At 42.6% G+C, this 26607-nt stretch overlaps 1 protein-coding gene and 1 long non-coding RNA gene across 3 annotated transcripts; one reads left to right on the top strand and one right to left on the bottom strand.

Annotated features, from left to right (window-relative positions):
• Positions 1-1386: 1386 nt before the first annotated feature.
• LOC127338468 (uncharacterized) lies at positions 1387-2591 on the top strand. Its single transcript, XR_007874373.2, has 3 exons — positions 1387-1919; positions 2001-2066; positions 2551-2591. It is a non-coding gene; the product is annotated as an uncharacterized lncRNA (long non-coding RNA).
• A 14904-nt stretch (positions 2592-17495) lies between these two features.
• LOC127342946 (SCY1-like protein 2 A) lies at positions 17496-25802 on the bottom strand. 2 transcript variants are annotated; one of them, XR_007876978.2, is made up of 15 exons: positions 25095-25802; positions 24471-24575; positions 23673-23783; positions 22992-23174; positions 22727-22853; positions 22515-22576; positions 22232-22318; positions 21619-21705; positions 20863-20976; positions 20560-20688; positions 20256-20318; positions 19448-19609; positions 19218-19336; positions 17903-19133; positions 17496-17797 (listed from the first exon to the last, which is right to left on the bottom strand). XR_007876978.2 is itself a non-coding variant. In XM_051368978.2 (14 exons), the coding sequence occupies exons 1-14, from the start codon at positions 25584-25586 to the stop codon at positions 18071-18073; spliced, it is 2904 nt and encodes a 967-aa protein (XP_051224938.1). In that variant the 5' UTR covers positions 25587-25802; the 3' UTR covers positions 17496-18070. The 2 variants fall into 2 exon arrangements, 1 of the variants encoding a protein (XP_051224938.1); XM_051368978.2 differs by having other exon boundaries at positions 17496-19133.
• Positions 25803-26607: the final 805 nt, after the last annotated feature.

Below are 26607 nucleotides of genomic sequence, written 5' to 3'. Positions count from 1 at the left end.
CTCGAAATCGTCGTACTAAGGCCCCCATAAACTCGGCGCACGAGAGCAAAGATGGGACGTGTTGATTGGCAGAGCCCGATTTAAATCCACACCAATGAACAAGAAAACTGATGGAATCCCAAGAGATCAGCGGGACGCACAACTCCATGCGTCCTCCAGTTAGATGCACCGCCGGAGGAAGATTAGGATAAATGACATTATTCCGACTTCAAGATTTCACATCCGTCTTATATCATCTTGAAAAAGACACTGAAAAATAATCCAACCAAAAACAACGTGCACTTTGTCTCGAGGAGACAGTATGTATCTAAAGGTATAAACGATGCCCCCCATAGGGGGCCTCACAGCGATCTGAGCACGTGAGCCGTCAGATCATTTCATCAGCGCATCTCGTCCGTTCGTTCTTGCCTCTCCTCCCACTAGATAAAGACATGCAATGGCCCTGTGCTACCCGCCTGAGGCTGCTGGTGGGCCCCACCATCGTTCGGGCCCGCCTGTCGGTGACTGCGGCTGGGATTGGTTTCGGTCAAGCATGGTTGGGCAGCCCGCGGGCGAGACAAAAAGGCAATCGTCCCCAATCCCCTCCCGACCTTCTCCCCCAGTCCCAAACCCTATCCCTATCCCAATCCCCACAGCCTCTGCCTCCCTAGCTCCCGCTCCTGGCCACCGCCGCCTCCTCCCCAACTCCCGCTCCCCGCCACCGGTCTCCTCTCTGGCGAGCCGCCGTCAGCCACCGGCAGGCGGCGTGCCCGTTCCTCTGGCCCTCTACTCGCGGCTGTTAGGTGGCCGCAGCGGTTCGACGGCGCCGGCCTCTGCGTGCTGAGGCAGCAGCATGATGTGGCTCGGCGGCAGCGGGGGACGGAGATGGGTGGAGGTCGTGGGTTGCAGGTCGACTTGGGGCCAAGGATCAGGGGCAACAACGGGCTGAGATTCAGGTTTGCTTCTCTCCTCCCTCTCTGTTTCTCTTCCTCTCTACCTCTCTCTGATCTCACTGAGGAGGACCAATACTTTAGTTGCTGATTGCCATCCTTGATTCCACATAGCTTCATGCTACCATGCTGGTTAGATCTAGATTGGGATTTTTCAGAGGAACGGGTGCAACCAGCACCCATCCATTAGACCATTACCACCTCTTAGTTTTCTTCCTAGGTTGTTAAATTCTAGATCTGTGTGAACAAATTGTGATCTTTGGCATGCTGAAGATGATTTTCGACAAATTCACCTGCCTTGGCTAGGTATTTTGTGTGTGTGTTTTCTCTTAGTATAGTCACTCCGCCACTGAACTTGCAGAACATATTTAGCAACATGTAATGGAACGGTTCAAAAAGTTAGGTTGTTATCTCCGATTCTATTTGTTACTAGGACATGGTTTTTTATATATTTTTGATGAATCATATTTTTTTTCTGTAAAAGAAGCTCCGTTTTGATTCTTCCAAAAAAATAAACGAAGTTTGCAACTAAAATCCTTGATCCTATTTTTCCTGCACCCATCCTATAATTTGGATGTATGTTAATGTAAATTTTAAACCCCCGGTCCCAGTATATGGAGTTGTGGCAGTCTAGCACTATGGAACTGACTTGCTTCTTTTTTTCGGAATGTGCAGAAAGAACTTGCAGGTTTGACAAGAATCAATTTAGAGAGGTTGCGATGGCTTGTGTGTGTGACACAACGGGCCTCTTTTGGTTGTTCAAAAACTGCAAGGATTTACTCATGGGAAATGGTTTTGCAGTAAACTACTTTGTATATGCGGTAGGTGCTTCGATGGTTGGCATCCCAAATTGGTGTCAGCTTCAAGGCAAGGACAAGCCAATCTATGCACCTCCAGTGGAAAATGGAACATGTCCATTATACTCAATGCACAAGATATTAGTGTTACATGAAGAAAATGGACTGATAAAATTTACTACTGACATGTTGGGTTAGTATTCTAGCAAATGTTGTTGAATACCTTGTTTGGTCTTATTGTTAATTTTCTTCTGTTATGTGCATTTTTCAATAGGTACATTGACCATCTTAAGGAAAGAAGGCTCATGGACCAGATGGAAAAAGACCCAACTGAAGTGATGTAAGTGAAGTCTCTTGCCCCGTTTGTTTCCAGGACTAGCCATAGTTTAATTCCTTTTTTTGGCTGAAGACGTGATACTAGCTTTATTTGCTAATATTTGGAAATTTAGACCACTGTATGCACATTCGACTTGAAGCTTCTACGAACTCCGTATGAACTATTGTAATAACAATGAGCATGTTATAAACCGAACACTCTTCAGCAATTAGCTGGTGATCATGCTAATCTTCTTATTCCATAAGCCGGGAGATACCAGCCTAAAACCACAAGCGAAGTTCAGTCATATGTACGATGCAACCTATGTTTTTCTGAAGTTTGTTCAGTGGATTTCCAAACCATAATATCCCTCCCATCTCTTCTTTTCTTGTTAGATTCTTGATTTATGTTAACTTTCTATGATCTAATTACTTATATTTCTCTATGCATATACTGACTGATGTAGGGACAAAGTTCCTTTTTAACGCTGCTTCTTTTGTGTAACTAGGAGGGCTCCACAAAGTACAGAGAAGAGTAGCTATTTGGAATTCATTGTGTTCTGAGGGAAAATTGGTGAGTTCAGGTGATGTATATTAAGCGCAACAGATGAAGGAGGGTTGAGGGCACGTAGATAAGTAGATGTGGCCCAGTGAGCATCTATGGAGGTTCTTAATGAGCACTTCCTCTAAGATGCTTTCAGGTTGTTGATTCTTTTGTACTGCTATTTTAAGAGGCCATAAAAATAAGTCTTGATAGCCCTGACCTCCAGGTTTATATGAAAAGCAAAGTGGGGTTTTTATATGACTCCAGGTCCAAGCTAAGCACATCAGTTTTTGTAGTTGAGAGGATAAGAGCTTTACTGGTTGTAGTTGCTCGAGTTTTCAAGCCTTTGCTAATTGCAATTGTTGTTGTTCATTTTTTTTATAGATTTACAAAACTGTAGCCCATCTACAAGCCACTGGAAGTATGAGAAATTAAGAATAGACCTGAGTTCTACAAGGTCTTGTTGCTGCCGTGTCTAATTTGGGATTTAGTACATTCATAGTTGTTAGTGCAAATCAAGTCTGTCAATATAAGAAATAAAGATATATAGAGCAAGTGTATGTTTTTAGTTACAGTAGCTTATGAATGGATATCTCTGAGATCTTCTATTCAGCAAATGATCCCTCCAAATTAGCTGATTAGGTTAGAAGTTTACCTATTAGCCAAGTGACCATTTTCGGCATTTTATTAGGAACAAATGGATAGGTATTGATTAGACCTGTGCGTTCCTCACATTTTAGACACTCATTACATTATTTCCTTGTTTTTCTCCCTTTTTTTATGATTATGTGTACCTAATGTCTCTCGTGCACGAAAAAAATATTGATGTATGAATTTGTGCTTGGTGTATGGATGTGAACCTAATGTTTTCTTCTACTATTTGATTTGAAAATCTTCTCTTAATTTTGCAGGTTATATTAATATTTCAATTTGCTACTCATTTTGATCCAACGAAACTAAACCAGTGGGATTGAAGTTGTCATTCATGTCAGGTTAGCATCTGTCCATATCTGTATCAGTAACCTTATTGGTCCAAATATTCTCCTTGCTATATTTCTTAAATCATTCCTTAGAAAAAGTATATTTTATTATTTTTGTGTGTTTATCACAAGCTACATAGGGTGGTACTTGATGTTGTGATGATATTTGCTGGTGTTTGTACTGTTAGTACTGAGAGATCAATGAAATTGAGGCTTTATTATAATCATAACTATTATTCATATAAGAACTCCAGAAAAGACATAGCTGGTGTTTGTACTTTTTTTGTTTGTTTGTTAGGATTAACAGGTCTATGTTTTATAGCAATAGGAACATGATTAGTTAAGGATAAAGTATCCTAGGAATTGTACATGCTGAATTTGTATTGCAGGTTGGATCTGAAAAAATAGTTCCTTTAAGAGGGTTGTAATGGTTTCTGCATCCTCATTATGCTTCATGTCCTTCGTGTGAAAAAGATACGGTGTCTGGCTTGCATCATCATTTTTCTCAGAGGTACAACTACTTAGCATTTACGTAGATAAGCAGGGTTGTACAATCGTTTGTTTAGCTTTAACTGAACCTGGCTATTCTCGCTTTTGTAGTTTACGTATTCACTATCCTTCATTAAGGTGTTTTGAATCAATAGAAACAGTGGACCCTGTGTCCTTTGTCCTCCTTGATGCCAACCCCCAGTGGTGTATTTTTGTTGTCTAAGATTTCTATATGGTTATTTTCATGTTCATAGGTAGGCTCACACGTCCCCTTTTTATTTCTACTTTACCTTTGGGATTATCTGCTCACAGGTCCCCTCTTTATTTCTACTTTACCCTTGGAATTATCTACAAGGACTAAGAAGTGATGATTTCTTGGTTTATGATTAATGATATGTATCTAGGGTGCAGTTCAAGTGTCGGAAAGCTGAGGTGAGGTCTAAATTATTGATACCTCTGTATTTATAGCTACTTGTTTATTATTCATGATCATTAAATTAAATAGGCCAACTTTTCTTTTATTAAATGTTAAGCAAGGTCCTAGAAATGCGATTTTGTAATCAGGCTCTGAAGAAAACTGAAATGTTTTTTTTGTTCTTTGATGCAATATATATGCTACTGCTGTTATGTCAAGTTAGCCACATCTAAGTGATGCATATGTCAGTGTTTCTCTGAATCATATAGTATGTAGGTAATTTTCTTTGGTCTTATTTGTGCTTTGCACCTTTGTAAGTATATTGTACACTAAATGAATTTTTTCTGTATTCAGATTTCCTATTTTGCACTGCAGTGAGTATAGACTAATTCTGCTTACGTATAAACTATTTAGAAAACTGATTCTTCTACTTTGGACACTATATTGCCTAATCGTCTAATCTGCATTGCTGGTGCAAGGTTGAGCCGACAGAATTTGATTCAATTATATTTGCAGCTGTTTGACTGTAGATATTTAGTTTTCTACCTCCTACCACAGCCAATGAAGTGCAGAGATGCTTTTGCGAATTAGACTCAACTACTGCTATATCATGTTAGGCTCTATGTTGTTAGTTTGTCACTCTGTATTGTTGCAATCAATGTCCTAAATGGCACCCTAAGTCTTGCGCACCTTTATGTTACATCTGATGGCTGTGACCGGCTCACTTAGTAATAAGCCATGACCTCTATGTGCTAAATTTCTGCTTTCTTTTTGTGGTTGATTTACTTATATGAGCACATATAGAAAATCCCAATGGATTGATTGTCTGCTTCAGAAGAAATTAATTGTTTGGCTTAGTTATATGAGAGCATATAGAAAATCTCAATGGATTGAACTGCCTGCTTTTGTGAATTTGAAGTTTGAAAGTTTGAATTACTCAGACCACAAATTCCAGGTATCTTTTCTCCCTAGGATCTTCTGAAAATAAAATTAATGCATGACTATTCTCAATAAATTTTAAACTACAATCTATTCAAAGAATTTATCTATTTGCTTAGAAAATTGGAATAGCCCTTCTGGTTGCTCCTTGATGATGCAGACCTGACTTTGTGAAGACAATCGGGTCTGGAAGAATAGTTGTCCTAGCTTGAAGACCCTCAAAAGGATAGATTGATTGTACCATTGTCAATCAGGAGATTTTGCCCGTGTCTGCCATTCTTCAACAGTCACACTGGCATATGCAAGTTAGACCAATGATCAACGTCACATCTAATTTGTACATGATTTCATGAGAAAACACCATTTACATTTTCATGCGACATACACTACTAGGATAATTTAACTTATGTGATAATTATTTCTGTTGTAGGATGCAAGATGGTGGTTAGAGACTGCTACAAAATTGTGCTTGATCTTATAGTGCAAGAGCTTGGCTATACTTACAAATTTAATTTTGATACACATACCCAGATTCTTTGCTAAGTATATTTCAATATTTGAGAAGTGATCTTTTAAAAGATTTCAATATTAATGTAGATGAAAAATGCTATGAGCTGAACTCAAACCCTACTACAATAAATATCTTTATGCAATTAAGCCATACATTTGAGGAAATATGTTTTATTCGATCAATCTACATCTGCTTGAAATTTATCATTATTATAGTTGAAGTGCCCATCTTTATTGCGCATGAAAATGTAGTTTATTTGCATTGTACATGATTTCATGGTTAAACACCATTTACATTTTCATGCTGCATAGAGATATTTATTTGCATTCAATATTATCACTGTTTATCCTTCATGCTTGGCTCAGTCTTGTGCGTTCCTCACGTACCGCTAACACATACCAAATTTTCATGTATAGTTATATAGTGGTTGCAAAGTCGTTTATTAGCATTATTGTAATATATTCCCCTATTTTCCTAATTATATATGCATTGCTACTCTGGTAATGAATTTGTGTGTTTTATCCTAATTTTATTCAATCGACTTTGTTTTGATAAACTTAAAAAATGTATTATCATTTCCCACCAATTTTTATCGTCGTTATAAGAAATGTAAAAATAGGTGCGAGTTTTATTTTCCACCCAATTTTTTAGAAGTGTTATACAAAGTGTGTATCGACACGGGTTTCACGGGATCGTGCGCCAAGGCGCACATTTAAATCTAGTTGTTTTTCATTTTGCAAGCCCTAGGCTTACATGCCCCCTTTCGGTTTGGTCGGTTGTTACAATGATCTTTGCGCCTTAACCCTCAATTAGCAACCTGTAACAGTGTGCTAGTACCTGCAAACTCAACACCAATGCAGAGCTCCTAATCCCCTCAAAAACAGACAAAGCTTCCGAGCATCGATCTGAATTGAATATTGGTTAACCTAGCTCCAAATTGGACATCGAGACGGAATATGTCAGGCAAGATCAGTATTTAGAGCATGTACCGTCCTCCTGCCGCTGCCGCAGCTGGTACGTACTGCTGCATGGTCGCCAAGCACATTTAGTAGGAGGCGCTGTGCATGCATGTGAGATCAGTGGATTACTTGGTTTCTTTTTTTTTTCCTTTCTGATGAATAATACTACTTCTTCCGTTTGAAAATGTAAGATGTTGAAGTATTTTGTTTGGTTCATCCATAGTTTGTATCTAGTCTATTTTAAAAATATCTAAAACATCTTACATTAATGCACAAAGAGAATAGTTAATTACAAAATAGGGTTCTCCGTTAAGTAATCTTGCGCCGACGATCCGCCACCGTCCATCGGGCATCAGATTCTCTGTATGCCTGAGGACCAAGGGCCTGTGTTATACTCTGATACCTTTTCGAAGCAAGTATTCAACAGCCAGTATATATACACAGGAGAATCATGTCTCTGGGTGCACGTCTTAGTTTAAACAATTACGCCTGCAGGTCATTACCTTCAAATTAACTGATGATGATGATGATGATGATGCTTATAACTAATCATCCCAGTTCGAAGCAACCAAATTATAAGGCCAAGTGCACTGTATGTGTTGGTCCCATCGCTAAGCTGCCTCTGATCTGCAAGCAATTTTCAAACGCAGACACAGTTAACTAGCGAAGCAAGATTAGTTAGCTAACCCAGGACCACTGGACATGGTGCAAGTGCAAGTGTGCATGCAAAGCAATATAGTATGGCCTGTGACAAGCCATGTTTGCAAGATTTGCAAGGCTTTAAACAACTAGATTTGATCCCTGGATCGCCATGTGCACTCTGTCAGTGAGGGATAACTGCACCCTCATCCTGTACTGCACTTGCCACAGCTCTGGCCTCCATATATAGATTCCATTCCACTGTATTAAACAAAAAACACATACCAGTTAACAAAAGAAACTATTACTCCCCTCTTTCCCGAAAAAGATGTCGCAGATTTGTTAAAATTAGGTAAATTCTAGACACGATTTAGCGTATACATACATTCAATTTTAGATAAAACAGCGACATCATTTCTAGGACAGAGGGGGTATATTATTTTCTTGATAAATTGAAAATTAAACAGAGCAGGGACTTTGCAGTGATTGGCTCTCTCAAGTGCTGCATAAACTATTAAAACAAAAGCAAGTGCTTTCGTTAGATATATATACTAGCAATGGTTCGGAGGACAAGATCTCTGTTTCACAAGGCATGCATGCATGCACAAGAAAGCAATAAGATCTTCAGACCTTTTTTCATGTGTGAAGGTTCAGTGTATGCAGATGAAGAAGCTCTTCTTTTGTGCCCCCATTGGTCAGAGCATATTGATAGTTTATACTGTTGTTGCCTGCTGCATAAACTGGGAAAAGATAAAAAGAACCATGCACCTAGCTTAATGATTGCACCCTCCAATTACAAAGTTTACAATGACCCTAGCTATCTTGCATGAGGTGTGGGCTTGTATAGTTAACCGTTGCAGTTTTGGGGCTTGCAGATGGGGAGCTCAGCAGCCATTGAATTCAGCGCCAGATTGCAGAAACGGCGAGCCAGTTTGAAGCATGGCAACAGAAGCATTCTAAAAGGGAGCCAGTCTGCTTCACCCAGATTTGGATTTGGGGCATGGGGCTGGAAAATCTTACGGGGCATATGTGCATATCCCATGCCGATGAAAGTTGCCATGAATTGTAAGGGCATCTCCAGCGGCGCGACGCACGACCGTTTGCATCCGCTTTGGTCGTAAATGCGTCTGGCACCCTCTCTAGCGGCACGACGCAAAGTGACCGGGCCATCCGCGGAGACGCAAACCTGGCCCAAATATGCGTCAGGTTTGCGTCTCGGCGTACGCTGCGCGGACGCGCAAAGTGTCCGCTGCGGTCTCCACCGGGCCCGCATGGCAGCGAGCCTGCATGGAGGGCATCGCTTCCGCGGCCATCGCTTCCGCGGTCAGCGCCTCCGCGTCTGCGCCGCTGCCTTCGCCATGAATGTCGCAGCTTCCTGTTCTGCGCGTGCAGCGGGCGGCGGGCCGGGCTTCGCGCCGCCTTCAATGGCATCGTATCCCGTGTGCGGCCGCCCTTAAAAGTCCGGCGGCCGCGTTGCTCCTTCGCCCACAGCTCCACTCGCACCACAACCGCCGGCTGCGCCATGGGGAAGAAGAACGACTTGAGGCCTCGGCGGCGGCGGCAAGAAGGTGGCGCTCCCCGTCACGGTGGGGAGGCTCATGCACGGCAAATGGGTGCCGTGCGACGCCCGGTCCGCGTGCGGTACTGGCGGTGGCGGCTCATTGCCGCCGGGTGCCCATCCCTCCGTACTGCGCGCGAGCACGAGCGGACCAAGGAGATCCGGCGCGGAGGCGATATCTGCCGGAGGACCTCCGCGCCGATCCGGCGTACGCCATCGACTCGGAGAGTTGGCGTACGTACCTGTCCACGGAGACGGACAGCGAGACGACGGGCGGCTTCATGGGCGACGGGGATTATCCCTTCGGCCCGCACCACCGCCGGCTCGTCGTCGGCCAGCGCCGACGCGTCGTCGGCCAGGGCGCCGACGCGCGTCGTCAGCAGGCGCCGACGCGACGTGAGCAGCCGCAGCACAACGACCGCGAGGACGAGGACGACGACGAAGCCTACGCCGTCTACGACGATGACGACGACTACATCGAGGCGCTCGCGTACCATAGCGAGGAGGTGAAGGACGACAGCGAGGACTACGTCGGCCTCGTCTTCCACGAATGGCAGCAGGCCATGGTGGAGGGCCGGAACTTCGAGTTCCCCGACAACATGATGGACGACGAGATGGCCAAGCTCGGCCTCCTCGTCTCCGAGTACGACGCGCCGGTGCAGCCGCCGTTGCCCCGCTACGCCACCGCAGTCATGCCGCCTGGCCTGTCCGCCGATGAAGCCCTTCGACAGGCGCTCCTGGACTCGGCGGCGCCTCCTCCACCGCCGCCACAGCCTTGGGCGCCTCCCCCACCGCCGCCACAGCCTTATGTCTGGGCGCCTCCCCCACCGCCGCCTCAGCCGCAGCCTCCTCAACCTCGAGCACCGCGATCGCGCCCGGCGTACGCTCCCCCGGATGGCTACTGGCCGTGGGACGTACCGGAGATCATCTTGCTCGACAGCGACGAGGAGCAGCACGGCGACGATGCGGAGCAGTAGGCGTTTTAGGTTTTTTTTTATGTTTTCAAGTATGTAAGTTATGTTTCAGTTTTTGTAAATTATGTTTCAGTTAAAAAAAATGATTCGTCCTAAAAAAAATGCGTCGTACCGCTGGAGCCACCCCCGACGCAAACGGACGCACGATCGTTTTCGACCAAAAGGGCCGACGCAAACGGACGCGCGCGGACGCTAAAATGCGTCGCGCCGCTGGAGATGCCTTAAGGAGATGCTTATAGCCATGGTGGTGTGGTGAGCATAAATGTTTGAAGGGAGAAGGGAAAGAAAAGGGAAGAGGAGAGAAACCCCTGTTGTGAAACTAAAGAGTGTGGAAAAGTAGATGGGGACACACCTGTCCAAGTTAATGCGGATCACCCTCCACCTGTGATTGTGGATCCATGGCACACTTGTTTATTGATTTGTTCCTCTCCATGATGATCCGATGCTTCACTCGGTCACATCTCTCTTTTTTTCTGTTGGAACTAGTCACATCTCTTCGGGAGTCCCAACTCGCAAGTTGATGAATGGATAGCACGCAACATTATAAGTTCTACTACGTCACATCTCGTTTCCCATGATTTAATATGTCTGTGTGTGCATTCGAACTCAAACAAGTTGGCCTTTCGCTTTGATGCTTGCTCTTTAACAACCACCTCCAGAAACAAACAATTAATCTTTGCTTCAGAGTAACTAACTGAAACTGAACCTCCTACATCTTCTTTGGATTTATTAGTTATGTTTGTGTGTTCAATTCAAACTAAGATGGTTGGTTTCAAGATGAATGCTAGCTAGAGTCAAATGTTGCAATGCCTCAAGATCCCCAAACAAGGATTTTTATACTTATCCTTTTATGGCAGCGGTGAGTAACTAACTAGATTTCGTGTGGAGGACATGCATGTGCCAAGGAGGACCAACAAGGTGGCCCGGTAAGGATCCAATGGAACAGTAAACAGGGGTCCATCGGTTCCCTTAATTAACTCCGCCCGTGAGCAGCCTGAAATATATATACTGGGCAGTTGAATTTTGTGGCCGTACTAGCTGTTAGGGTAACTTGGAACATCACCGGATTGGACAGCAGAAAAGCTCAAGAGATGGAATGGATGGATGGATCTTGTGTGCTAGTGGCCGGAACAGCTATTGGTCTATGTTAGATCCAGATCGATTGAGTACTACTAGCTACTAACTGATAATAATCAATATTTTGTCTCGTGGACCAGGCTTACCAGAGCATCATTTGTTAATGAGCTTCTATTTCTTTATGCTTAGAAGTCTTTGCCTTGATATAATGGATGGTTTGTAGTCGAAGACAAGCAAGGCAGCTCGATTGTATGCATGAGGGATGCTTTTCTCTCTCGAAATTTCAGGAATGTAATAATAAATAAACGATATCTATCACTGCCATTGGTAAATTATGGAGCGATCTTTTTTGTTTAGAGAGTTTGAGTAACTGAACTGTACCGACATAGGTTATTATGCTGAAGTATCTATGAAATAGTTTGTGTTCTTCCTTTGAGAATACAATCTTCGATTTGGAGTGAATTCAGTACCCGTTCGGCCCACTTGTTGTCTGTTTAGTGATGATTTTTTGCTTGGTTGGTATTACCTCCGTTCGAAATGTAAACCCTTTTAGCTTTCTAAAAAAGCTTAAATTTCGAAACGGAGATACTAATAAATAAGTGATAGATATCTATCACTGACTTTTGGTAAATTATGGATCAATCATTTTTGTTTAGAGAGTTTGAGTAGCTGAACAGTATCAGAATAAGTTATTTTTTTATAATGGACGCTTTATTACTTATAAAAATCAATTACACCCGACCTCTGCATAGCTAAGATGCACACAGCCGTTTAAAGAGTCTTAATATTCTGGAGTACTAAAAAAGGCGAATTACATATCAGACACGAGGAAATGTAAAACGCCTACGGTGAAGGCGGAGGCTCAATCCGTAGATTATGCTGTCACCCATGTAGGGAAAAAGTATTCCTCGCCGTGTCCTCCAACCGTGTACAGACCTTCGTAAACAGGTCGCGGTTCTCCACCTTCTGCAGCGCAGACCACGAACGGAGAGTGGCGGTACATCTGTAGATAACCTGCAAGAGAGAACAATTCTTATCATTAAAAACTTTGTCATTTCTACACAGCCATAGCGACCATAAAATGGCAAGCGCCCCACCCTAATAAACGTTTTGAATCTGTGATCAATCCCGTGAAGCCAATTACCGAAGATGTTGGCCACACTAGTCGGGGGATACAGATCAAAAGCTACTTGGATGCATGACCATATAGATCTGGCAAAGCGACATTGGAAGAACAAGTGTTTAATCGTCTCATCATGTTGACAAAAAACACACTGCGTGCTCCCATGCCAATTGCGTTTCACAAGATTATCTTTGGTTAGGATTACTCCTCGACGCAAATACCAGCCAAAAATCTTAATTTTGAGCGGTATCTTCATCTTCCAAATCTTCTTGTTTTTATCAACTGGTATTATTCATTGGATTGTAAGTTCCAGCAAAATTCATCTTGCCCTTCAGACAACTGGATGGACTCCAAACGCAACAGTAAGGCGTTCCATGCAAGAAGTCTCGGACCGATTAAATCTCGTCTAAACGTCACAGTCTGAGGTGAGGTTGCCATTACTAATGCAATGGTACCACTTTTGCGATGAACAATGCTGTATAACGCTGGATATTGTTCAGAATAAGTTATTAAGCTGAAGTATCTATGAAATAGTTTGATTTTTTTTTCCTTTGAGAATACAATCTTCGATTTGGAGTAAATTTAGTACCCGTTCGGCGCACTTGTTTTTTTACCAACAAATTTTTGCTTGATGGTATGTGGAGCAGACAAATTAAATCCAGTCAATGTAAACTTTAACGAACAAAAAACACCTAGGAAGAACAAAAGGATTAGGACAAGCAAAAGATGACACAGCATTAGGTCGCACTCCATCCTCCTGTACCAGGATCCAATTCATGGTGCCTTTATTGGCTTTGATCGATCTGAGGCCTCTGTAAGTACACAATGATGCACCACAATGCAGACAGCCACATCATGCCACTTCATCGTCTCAATCTAACACCTACTGTTTGCTCTTAATGGTACCACTAAGCTGTACATTATGTGCTGACTTGTGGGGAAAGGCTGCACCCTTTCTTATTAAAAACAAACGACTTTTCACCCAATTGCAACCTTTTCAGGTAGAAAGAGAGCATCTCACAGACAGATCCATCATGGAGAAACATGCCTTTTTTTTGCTGCATAGGTTCTTCTGTGCTTTAGAGAGATCAGCAGATCAGATGCATCTATGCACATGAGCTCCAACCACCGTGAGTTAAAGGCTTGCCCATGGCAAGTTGGAAACTGCTAACTTAAGATCTCTTCTTCCCTTGAGATATGCATATACATCATGCAATGGGACTTATCAGAAAGGTAGAAGCACCCTGGATTCTCTCATAGTCATGGATGATGGAGCTGAAAGTGGTCACACAGCAGAGACTAAGATCTACATGACCTCTCATTCAGACTTCAGAAACTGCCACAAGAGGCGTGCAAAAGGGCACGGAACAAACAAAAGATGAAATGTTTCCTCCTCGTTACGAAAGCAACACTTCTTACTGTCGTTTGTGCATGCTCAAGTTATGTCTTGTTAAATCTAATTAGCACAGGAAAAAAAAATTCAAGGCACCATGAGTTTCCTAACAAATTTACTGCGAATCATAGTAATTTTTTTTTGTTTCTACCAGAAAACTAGTCTGTTCTAATTCTTATTTGTTTTTAGATGTATGATAAATGTAAATGCAAAATCGAAATTAAACCATACTAATATTTTTATGCTTTGGAGTAGGTAATTTTGATACAAGAACATTAAAAGACAAGACAACTATTACTACGTACTGTGCAGGACCTAAGCTCACAACCAAGCATGTGCATGAAGAGTTGTTCAACGTGATGAAGATCACACTTCTCCAAGCTTATGTGATTGGACTTCTCTTGTAAGTCCATGACAACAGTGCCAGAAAGTGATCTTGATGGAATAAACTATGCGTCTACCAATTCGTGACTCCAAACACACATTGTAAAGTGGAATACACGAAGTCGTTTTGTACACTTAGCGATCGGTACGCCGGGTGGACGTAGGAGCATACATATGTGTGCTACGGACGGACGGACGGACATCGTTGACAGGTAGATGGAAAAACGGTTTGATATGTTGTAGATGAAATGAAGATGAGAAAGAAAGATACCTCCATAACTCCATATGGTACTGTAGTGGTTATTGTTGGATTTAGGTTGCCGGTGCCAATGCAAAGGTTAAATGATTCCTGCTACACATAAAGGCATGGAATGAGATGGATGTTGAACTAATTTTTCAAAACCATACGATGAGAAACAATGATACCTGATCAGCACTACTGCATATTTGGTGATCCAAATGAACTACATGTTCAATCTGTTTAAAAAGGCAGAATAACCTTTATCTAAGAAACAAACAAGAAACTACTTAATTGATGATTAATTGTGAAACGAAATTTTCTTACATCATCTTGTTCTGGATTGTCATCCTCTGGTGATTTCCTTTTAGTACTGGACCCTTTTTTTCTCAGATTTGCGGAACGAACCTAAAATATAAGAATTAGTGACACTGGAATTAGTGCTTCTGAACATAACGTAATTTAGGGAAAAAAAACCTTTTCGGAAGCTTTCTTCTTCTCCTCTTGTGCAGCTTTCTTCTTCTCCCTTAGTTCTTCTTTCTTCTTCTTTTCTTGCGCTTGACGAATTAGTTTATCAACTTTCGATTCTTTTCTCAGTGAAGGAGGACGTCCAGCACATCTAACAGCTATTGGGCTCAATATAGTTTTACATGTTGTGTTCTCATTGGAAAGTGCAGCTTCCTCTGTACCATCTTCCTCATTATTATCAGAACTTGAGTTAGTAGAAAACTTAATTTTTAAGGAATGAAGGTCTTCAATCAAAGCATTGCATGAATCATCTGACATGGCGGCTATCTCTGCAGTTGGGTGGAAGTAATTGCACAACATATCAAACCGTTTTGCAACAGGAGTGTCTTCCATGCCAGCATATGTACACCTGACAAAATTATGTTTTCTTTTCACATTTTTTCTCCACCTGTCAACGATGTATTGTGAAGGAGCCTCCTTTATTTTCTTGTGAGTGAGCACACTTAACACATGACTACATAGAATACCTCTGAACTCAAAGTGGCGGCATGAACACTTAACTTCAAACTCCTCATCATTAAAATATACATGATACACAATGTCCTTTTTCCATCCAGTTGTGCAAAGTTCTTTCCATCAGGAGTGTGTGACCATGTATACAATCTACATTTTGTGAGCTAAGACTATAGGTTTACCGGATCAGCAGCGATTACCACCTTCGTAACGAAACTGAAGTTACCGGCACGCACTCTTCCAGCTTATCACGCTCAATTCTTGGAGCTACACGCATACTTGCGTAAACAAATTGGTGTGGAAAAGTAGAATTCTTAGCGTGATTGGCAATTTACAATAGGCTTTGGACGGCTGATCGTCTTAATAAGAGAGGATGAACGAATTGTGGGCCTTGCCTGTTTTGCAAGCGAACTCAAGAAGCGGTGGCTCACCTCTTCTCGCAATATCGGTATGCCAAGAGACTTTGGAACATGATCAAGGAATGGCTTGGGCTCCATCTTGTCAACACCCACGAGTGAACGATAAACCTTTCCATCAAGGCGTGGTGGAGTAAAATGGGTAGCAAGGGATCCCCGCAACGCAAGGCGGTGGCCTCTCTCACCATGCTTGTTAGTTGGATGGTATGGAAGGAGAGAAATGCGAGAGTTTCTAGTAACAAATCTGTCCTGCCTATAATCCTCCTTGATATCATAAAAAGCGAGATTAGGCTTTGGATAGCCGCGGGTGCAAAGCATTCGAGCTATGTAATATACCGGGAGAGTAATTCCTTTGTACCTTGCCTGTAGTTTTTTTTTTGTCAAACTATTCTCCTTAATTAGTGAAATGAGGCAAATCTTTTGCTTTCGTTTAAAAAAAATAAAAAATAAGCAATACAGCGCATTACTGTGTATGTCCACTCTCCAGGCTATCTGGTTGTATAGTACTACTACTGAAGTTTAAACGCGCGCGTTATCCACTCGTGCATACCTAGGCCGATCGTGGTCCATTTTACCGAATTTAAACGCCAACCGCTAGCTTCAGCTGGTAACTACGTACAATCACTGCCTCGAGTATTCGCCGGACCACAACTTTGAAAACCATCACGTTACTCGGAAGCATTGAGTCATCATACTGTATGAGAAATTAACCTGAACTGCCGCTGCCTGGCTATCTATATGGACTTATGGAGTCTAGCTTCAGCCACATAGTAGTACAATTCAATATGCAATTGCCAATCGGTTTTCATACGCTGGCTAGACATAGCCAACAGTGCACGCTACTGAGGAGACACGGACAAGAATGGAGAGATGATGATGTCCGGTGCCGAAGCCCGTTGAAGCCTGAACAGTGGACAGCGTTGTACCCGGAGCCTGCCTTGTGCCAGATGATGCCTGTCCAAATCGCTGCGTGTGCCCCATCGCCCAATTTGCCTCTCGCCGATCATGAGAACGCCCGCGGCATGCAACGCAAGTGTGCTCTGCAGTGCCTCTTTCACTGCCAACGCATGTAGCATTTCGATAGAAATAGTAGCAGGCTAGCAGATATAAGAATCGAGAGCATCCATCCTGCCAGCTGACGCTGTTGCGATCTGCTGAGCCGCTAACGCAGGCGATGCACACGTCGTTCTTATAGGCCGGCGGCATGCATCATTGTCGTCAAGATGCGTCTCCTCTCGCCCGTTCCACACAAGTTATTTACTGCGGTTACATTTCCCCCGCCATGAAAATATGGACACGATTATTAATTGTGGTCACATGACAGGCACCCCCACACTCTTTGATAAATGATCCATCCCCTTTGTAGCCTCCCGTTTCTGATCAGTGGCCGTTGCTTGCACACTGTGCACAGTCTTGTTCGCCCCGCAGACCGCAACCCATCAATGCATTCTGCATCGAACGTACATGCACCTGAACCTGACCGTTGACGAGACGGGATGGCGAGCAGTGGCCTGAGATGCAGATCACTCCGGTGAAGGCCACAGCATCCAGCCAACTCGTATGTACTTCGCATGGTGCTCGTCCAACTGGCACGTAGAAATGGAGAACGAAATATCCGAAGTAGTGGAGACATTATACATTTATACTACATGGATGCCCTATAAAGCTGCGAAAGAGTGTGGGCAGTACAAATACAAGGAGTTCTCTAGGCTCCCGGTTACAGAAAACGCTGCGCCATTCCAACAAGGAAAAGTTTGCCTACATTACGGTGTACACACATATTTTCAAACCAGGTAGAAATACTAGTTGGGCCTGGTGGACAAGTGTAGGCATGTAGCCAAGCTGCCAAAGGGCGAAACAAGCATATTCACTATGAACAGTCATAATCACAAGAGTAGTATTACTCCCACATGTTCCAGGAAGAGTTACAAATGGGCCTAAATTTGGGAATTACACGGCATAGGCCCTTCCTGAAATAAGAATGTATTACATGGGATTGTAGGGTAGTGCCAGTACTGACAGTACAAGAACTCTTCACAAGGCTCATCAAATTCTCAAGGTACATTCTGAGGATTCAAAATTTCACATCATAGCAAGCATGTGAAAATTGATGAGCTCTACAAATTACAGCCGAACCTGGACAAAGATATACACAAAGTAAATTAATCCCGCGTCGCCAACCCGAGGAAAATCCTAGTGATGAAATCGAGGAAAACCCTAAGCACGAAAACATTCTGTCACCTCAGGAAGGCTCTGAAGCAGCTTCTTTTGGGGCTAGCAACAAAGGCAACCCAGTTTCAACGCTGCAATCATGTCTGAGAAAAATACAATGCTCACCATACAGAAGGCTTCAACGAAGTGAGCTATACAGTGCCATTTGCAAAGGAACAACAGACACTCCTTCATCTGCTACAGCAAATCCAGAAAAGGCGGTTGCCCTGACGCAGCATTGGACTGGGGTGTCCGTGATGCTCGGGACAGTGCTGATTGTCCTTGATTTTTACCACGCCCTCTTCCAACAGCAGCAGATGGAGGAGGGGCAAGCCTGGGTGGACCCTGTGTGCCACTGGATGACTGTGATAGTGAACCAAAATCAGGTTGTGGTTGCCTCATGCTCTGGCCAGCATAGGGAATAGCTGGATTGGAGAGACCTGAGCTCGGCCCTCCAATTGGATTTCCAAATCCCAGAGACGAGTTGCCTTGATTGAGATAGCCGGCAGTTGAATTCATGCCCATTACATTGCTATGGTTTGGTTTTGCTGACCAGCTCACCTGGTTTGTTTTCATTTGCCCAAGCGTATTACTGCTACCGCCAAACCCTATGTTCCCTGCGTTCAGCCCAGAGATACTTTGATTTGTGCTTGGCAGGCGCCCAGCTGCTGAAATGCTGGACGCAGTGCTTGTTTTGGGGGGCCAATCGGCAAAAGGATCAACATCATTGAGTCCGTCATTTGACAGCTCTCCAGATTTAGTATCCATGTTCATAGAAAATGGTGCATTAAAGTCAGATGATGTGCTCATTCTAGGAGGCCACTCAATGTCGACAGGAACACATGAACCAGAATTCTGAGGTCCTGAACTGGGTGCAAGAGATTGCAGGGGTGGGAGTGGTTGTGCAGATGGGATTGTAGCTGTGGCAACCTGAGAGACTGTCGACGGCCGCTTTGTTTGAGTACCAAGATCGAACGGTAGTGTTGATGGCTGGTTTGTTTGGGTACTGAAATCAAAGGGGTCTTTTGAGGGTTCCTTTGTTTGAGAACTGGAATCAAAAGAGAGTGATGGAGCACTGGTTTTCTTAGTAGGGTCCCAGTCTTCATCCCATGAAGTGCTCTTTGCAGCTGGCATTTGTGCAGTTTGTCCCAGGCCACCTGAGGTTGGTTTGGAATGAATCCCGTTTGACATTGAGGGCGATACTTTTACCTCTGCACTTCCATTTTCTGTAACTGTCACACCACGCTTCTCTTCAATCTTGCTGTAGAAGTAGACAGCAGTTTACTTGATTTATTAATTGCTCCATGGAGAGAACAATTGATCAACTGAGTATAGTAACTAGTACCTTGTGATATCCTTGACAAATAGGATATACTTGGCAAATTGTTGTACATTCAGTTGCTGTGCTGTGAGCAATGGGAAGACGAGAGGAACCACATGCTCCGCAGCAAACTCAACGCCACACTGGATAGTGACAAATTAGTTACACACGGTATCGGTAACAGGTAAATCAACTGGCAAGGAAAAACAGTGCTGGTCGTTCAGCAATAGCAAACAAACATATCAAGAAGTAACCTGTTTAAAAATCGCATTAGCAACTCCAAGCGTGCACATAAGGGTTGGCGCAGAATGGTCAACAGCTGTGCAGCGCCGAAGAGTCTGCAGGATCTCCACTATACCTGCTTTATCCAAGGATGGAACAAGATCTCCTAAACAGCGCAAGGCATTTACTCTCACCTGCATTTGCATGGAACTTACGATCATAAGAAAGCAACATAAGGTTATGAAACATAGAGTAAATAATGCTGCCTTCTAGATACGACGTCTAAAGGCAATAGCAGCAAGAAGATATTAGGAAAAGGTGAGTATACATTTATTCAGCAGCACCCAGCAGTACCATGGTAGAATAATGGTGTGAATCAAACTAATGCCCAAAAAATGCAGTACCACACCACCAAATATGAAATTCACATTACTACCTATTGCTAGATAAAACTTAATTCAGAAATCAATAGTGTACATAACAAGTTAACAACTTACTACTAGGATAATTTGTAGCATTGTCAAGAACGACTATATGAACTAAAGAATGTATAACAGCAGAGCAGATAGAAAGCAGAAGGCAAACAACAAGCTGTGTGATGAAAGGCAAAAAAACACAAGAAAGTCATAGACTCCATTGTCACATTGGCCTTATCTTTATTTAATTATTTTCACGTGCAAATTGTCTGCTACAACAGGAATGAAGATGGCAATTTTCTGTCCTAAGTATTTCGTACAAAGCTCTAGTCATCACAAGTGTTATTACCATCCTTTAAGCCATAAGCATATTAAAAAGTCAAAGGTAATAAACAAATTACTGAAACAAATCATATAGGCATACCGCAGCCACTGTAGTTTTTAAAGCTAATCCATGCACACGTGGCAGTACAGATTGTTTCAGCAGCTGCAAGGACAAACCAATGATGAATACATAATTCAATGTATATTTATTAAAAACAATGAAAAAATAAATAACAAGGGGCAATTTACATATACCAACTTCCTAAGTCTGTCCATCAGCCAGGACATAATTCAAATACTATAGATTTACAGAATGAAAACAGTATTTTTCCTTGATGGCGAACAAAGAGAAAGCACAACTAAATGGTTATTTATCAATTTAGCAAACAAAAAAAAAGATTTACCTTCATGTCAAGTTGTCGAGATAATGGCACTGTTCGTCGCAAAACTTCTTCCTGCAGACGGGGATCAGTATCATCATAAGCCCGTACCAGCATAGGCAGGACATGTGATATCAAATGTTCATGTGAGGCCTGCAAGGAAAGACACAGCAACACAATTACTAATGGTGTCGAATCCCAAGGACAAAATGACAGATTCCACTGAACTTTAGTTTGTTAAGATAAAATCAACATTGCATTCAATCATAAGGAAAACCTGAAGGGCAAAAACAAGAATAAGTTTACTTCATAAATATCCATAATTACCTTGTTAATAATGAGATCGGCATGCTTGACAAGCAGAAGAAGGGTTTCACCTGATGCTGAAGTAAATACTGGAACAAGAGCAGGCAATGTTGAAAGCTCAAAATCATCTTTATCCTGCAACCAAGCAAAGCATAAAATGATGATCTTCAGAAGTTGGCATTGCAAGAAATTAACAACACATAACATAGCTTAAAATTATGGCGCTTTCAATAACTCTAAGAACTATAGTAAATTGAGGTGTCATAAGGTGATAATCCAGTGCTGGTAGCTTAGTTGGAGTTGGAACAAGAGTGATCTAAACAGCACAAAAGGCGATCTTACTCAGGTACAGCACATATACTTAAATCTAAAGAACTTCTTTGCAAGGACATACACTTAAATCCAAAGAGCAAGCAATATAAGCTGATACCTAGATTTTGCTAGGTGCAAATTGTGATGGCTAATTGACCACAAGAATTTGCTGTTAGCTACTCCCTCCATTCCTAAATATAGGATGTTTTGGGAGTTCAGTTGGAACTCTTAAAACATGTTTTTTTTTAGGAACAGAGGTTGTAATATCAATAAAGAAAAGATGATAGTATGTTTTTTTACCACTTTACCATAGGGGAAGCCCCTACTGTGTGATTTTATATTAATAACGAGCCAAAATATACAAAGAAGAATCTACGGAGGGAAAAGATGATGATAGTATGTACTGCTCTTTAACAAATAAACTAACGTATTTAACAAACTATGCAACAAAAGAAGGAAAATAACCTGTGATTCTGCTATAGTCAGAACCATGGGCAAAATCATAGGCTGCATAACCATGTTGCGTAGCTCAGCACAAAGAGGTGGAAGAACCTGGTAGAAAAATGAGAGTTACCATCTGAACATTGCAACACACCTATCTTAAATCTAAAAAGTAGGGTTCAGATGAAAATCATGAGCAAATGTAAGTTGATCACACAGCATCAACAGATTAACTGAAACTGTACACCAGAAAATTCAAATTCAAACAATCACTGTAATAAGGAAATGAGTCAGCATAGAGGAGTGGACCTTTCGTCCTTGTTTCTTTCCCTACTACAACCTTTTAGTTGCCAGCCACTCAACATTTAAAATTTAAAATAGAACTACACCCTCAACATCAGCTATTTGGTTTTGATCAGAGCTTCAAGCGACATGAAGTGAGAACTTGGATACTTGATTGACATGAAAACTTTATAGAGTTTGAGTAGTTTATGGTTCTGTACACAATAAAGTTATATCATGTAGATGAGAATAAGGCAAATGAACACTAAGCACTTGACTGGATGCAAGTGCTAGTTGTGCCTTCTCTGAAAGTAGTTCTAACTAGAACAAAGTAAAGAGAATGACTTGCACATACTTTATAGCGAAGAACTCGGGAATCAAAATCTTTCCACATATCCGATAATGCTTTCAAAAACTCTGACTTCTGCATATTATCTCTCTCCTGAAAATATATTGTGCTAAAATTAGTAGCAGATTAGGAGTTAATGCCCCTGCTGAAGTCTAGCAAGAATAACTGAAGCTTAAATTGGTTGAATTGTGATTCTCAGGTTGCAAAGCAGCAAGCATGATACAGATAGCAGTGAAACTAAAAAGTTTGAACCGAATTAAGAGAAATTGAAGGAATTATAAACACATACAAGCAAATGGTCAAGGAAACGAAGAGCGCGCAACCTTGTATCATGCCGGAAGAAAGAAGAGCCTATAAGAAGAAAAAGGTAATGTATCAACAGCATTTCAGCCCACTATTAGTGTTGTTAGCGATTGACTAACACCATTACTGACATCATCCAGAACTCCATTCTAGAAGCTCTTATGGACCAAATAAGAAAAATATCAACTAATACTTTACCTGTGAACGCCATAGCACTAGGGCGTGATGCTGCATCAACTGATAGCATCCTTTGTAAATCTGCCACCAGATCAGTAGGAATACCAGAGAAGGCTTCACTTGTCAAATATGTGAGGGAATTCATATACTGCAATAACAGAGGGAAATGTCAGTATATTTTGTGCATCTGCAACCCTAGCATATGCCACGTGTAGAGCCAACTTTGATATGTCAAGATTAAATACATAACAGTTTGATTAAGCATGTGCCCAGATTAATGACATACCATTTTCACATTGTTATGGCAGTCCAGGAGTTGTCTACGAGCAACTAGGTGGAAAGCCAGACACCCAAAACTGAATATGTCACATGTAGAGCCTAGTTTAGAATCACCACTCCGGACCAGTTCTGGTGCAGTATAATTGAGAGATGGTTGAAGAGGTAAAGCTGTGTCTTCAACATCATAATCCTACAGATTAATCCAGCAGATAAACAAGGTTATGATTCAAAACCTGGAAATGCTAAAACAAGTCACAACGACAATGTCAGCAGAAAATAGTAAATGCAGAAAGGATATTTGACTGTTCACTAGACCGTTGTAATCAAATAAAATCACAGCTCTGCAGTTTGCAGCATATAAGCGGTTAGCTAAGTCAACTGTGTTATGCTCAAATACCTTATGCAACACTGCGAAAGTGGAACCATATGTTTGACGAGTAATGTGGAAAACATATATTCATGGCTAGGAAAATTATAATGGCAGATAAATATGTATGTAGACAATAAATGGCCAATTCAGTATGCTGTGATGTACTCCATTGTAATCTACATAGCCGAGATTTAAGAGAATACTTAACCATTCAAGAAAAATAATTCTTCTATAGCATTAAAAAAGAAGATCCTAACTGGTTAACACATCAAAATGGTAAACAAACAAGGACAAAAGAACAATATCTTAAGAACCGACCGAATAGTGGAATTGCTGTGATGATGCCAAACCACCAGTGGCTTGGTCAACAGAAAGAGCAAAACCAAAGCCCCCAAGCTTCCAAGATCCACTTGAAGTGATAAAGACCGTCTGCAAAAGAGACAAAATTATTATGGTACAGAATTGAAGACTTACTGACAGTCATAAGCATCAACATCAAATTCATGTAGGAGCAGGATAATATAAACTGAGCTGCTCCAACTATTTCCTATAACTGTCCTCACCATATTAACACGTGCACAGACTAATGGAACACTAACCATGAATGACTCGATTAGAAATGACTAAGAAATAAGAATGCCCCTATATATGGCAAGGTACAACCACTTAACCTCTTCCGAAGCATTAAAGTAGGGGTGGAAGTGGAAGCGTGCATTGGGGGACAATAATAGTGAAAGGGAGGGACTAATTAAGGTTTCTACATGATTATTTGCAGATTTTTACTATTAAAACTGCAGCAGAAATTATAGAAGGTCCTCAGATCAGAAACAATGAATTACCATGCATTCCAATATGAAAACAATAATATCTAAGACCAATTATAGAAGGTTTGAATTGATATTGTGGGGTAAAACTAACTGCAACTACAAAGCAGAAATGTTATGCCGGACCAGCCTCGATCCAGTATCACATGAATGAACTTGACTTAGTATTCATCCAAAAGAAATTTATGTAAAACAAAACCAGTTAAATCATGAAACATGCTAATGGGCGCATAACAATTGCAGGAAACAGCCATGTGTATCTGTGAACATAGGAAATCTGCTACATTACAACCTCAGGTGATATAGCTCGATGGGCAAGATGGGCATTGTTATGAAGAAAATCCAATGTCTCTGCAACTTGTAGCAATCCATGTTTAACCTCCAGTATACCCATTTCCTGGAACACAAACAAAAATAGTAAGCAAACAACAGTTGAAGTGAAATTAACCAATTGTATAAATAGTAACGAGATCAGGTAACTGCCAGAGGACTTTGCAATTGTAGTAGAATGAACCCATTCAAAGGAAGTTCATGTTAAGGAAAGCTTATCGTGAACTTCTAAACTAAAGTGATCCCACTCGGTGAACTTTGTGGATACCAAACTGTGAAATGGTACATTATTAGAAACAGCTCGCAGATCAGGGTTTCTACTGGACATTCACCATGATGCTAATTAATGAACCACCAAACTGGGCAAACTGAAACTCTCACCAGTATGAAGACAAACACTGATCACCTCAACTCAGTTACAGGTGGTGAGTGGTCAGTAGTAACTACTAGCGCCCACACTGGTACTACTATCAATCGAAACACCAATTTCTAGCCTCCATATCTTATACTACTTCATTTCGCAGGTCCATAGCTTAACAGGCTTGATAAAAATTAACTAGAGTATAAGAGCGTGAGTGTTATGTACCATGCCCTTGAGCTCCTTGGGCACCTTTCCGACGTTGTCGAGGCATCCGAGCGCGTTGGATACGGATGCGAAGAGCGGCTCCGTGACCATGGCCATGGCGGCCTTGGTCTCGTCGAGTGCCTGGACGACGTGGAGCACGCCGGGGTGGCGCAGGCGCACGAGCCTGGCGGCGTCGGCGCGCGCGAGGTCGAGGAAGGCGTCCTCGGCGGCCCTGGAGAGGCCCGCCCTGGCCCTTGCCTCGGAGAGCGCGCGCTTGTCGAGCACCCAGACGGAGACGACGGGGTAGGGCGTGGAGGCGGCGGCGTCGCGGGGCCGCGCGGTGTAGATCCGCCAGGCGAGGCCGGGCCCGCCCGAGGCGGCCTGGTCGAGCAGCTCGTAGTCCTGCAGCGGGCGCGGGCCCGTGACCTCCTGCACCGTGGTGGTGACCGTCTTCTCGATCACCGCCGACGCCTTGGCCAGCGCCTGCTGGAACGTCTTCATGTTGAGCGACATCGCCGGTGGCGGCGGGATCTGGGACTGGGAGGCCCGCCCCGGCCGCTGCTGTTGTCGCCGGGGAATTCTGGTTGAAATTCCTGGGGGTGGGGGGGTCGATCGGTCGGTGGCACCGCGTGTTTGGTGATTTGCGGGTATTCTTTAATTGTTGCTGCTGTTTCTAATTTCGATCGATTTTTTGGTGCGGGGGGAGGCGACTCATCCATGTGAGTGTGGGAGAAACCGCGAGGAGGATGCTTCGTCGCGAAGGGGAGGAGTGGATGGGGAAATGTTGGTCTGATCCTGACCGTTGGTTTCGTCTTTGGCAGATGTGGAGATTGGAGGGCTGGGATTCAGTGGGTTGGTCACACTCACACTGCTGTTGTGGCCAGGTCTTGGGTGGGTTAATTAATTACGAACACCATAATTATAGGCTTTGAATTAAAACTCGAAACTCGCGAGCTAAATGAGTAACTCGTGACTCGACTCGAACTCGGTGTATAACGAGTCAAGCCAAGTTTCATATTTTATCGTTAAACAAGTTCAAGCTAAACGAGTCGAGTTCTCACCGAACTCGCGAGTAGCTCGTTTAGCTCGGTAAAAATGAAGTTGGTCCGAGCCCACCAAAATGGGCAACTATATATAGTTGTGATTTCTCAACTTGGCAATCTTATTCTAATGATATATTGATCGTTGTGGTTTATATTGTTCTGGTACCATAATTTTAATGCTTGTTGTTGTTCATCATTCATGCCCAAATATTTGAGAAAAATGCATTGTACATTTTACATGTTCTATTTGATAGTTTTAAACGAGCTACTCGTGAGTTACTCGCGAGCTTTGCGAGTCGAGTCGAGTTTCAAATCTAAACTCGATTGTTAAACGAGTCGAGTCGAGCTATCTCAATTATTAACCGAGCTTTAGCGAGTCGAGCCAGTGGCTCGGCTCGGCTCCAATTCCAACCCTAGTTACAGGTGCACGTAAACATTGTTCAATTACTACCCCTAAAACTATTTTTGATTAATTAGACATGGTTGACAGA

Source organism: Lolium perenne, chromosome 3 (genome assembly GCF_019359855.2).
Source record: "Lolium perenne isolate Kyuss_39 chromosome 3, Kyuss_2.0, whole genome shotgun sequence".
NCBI lineage: Eukaryota > Viridiplantae > Streptophyta > Magnoliopsida > Poales > Poaceae > Lolium > Lolium perenne.
Note: the sequence above shows the minus strand (reverse complement) of the source record. Positions and strands in the feature narration are given on the sequence as shown.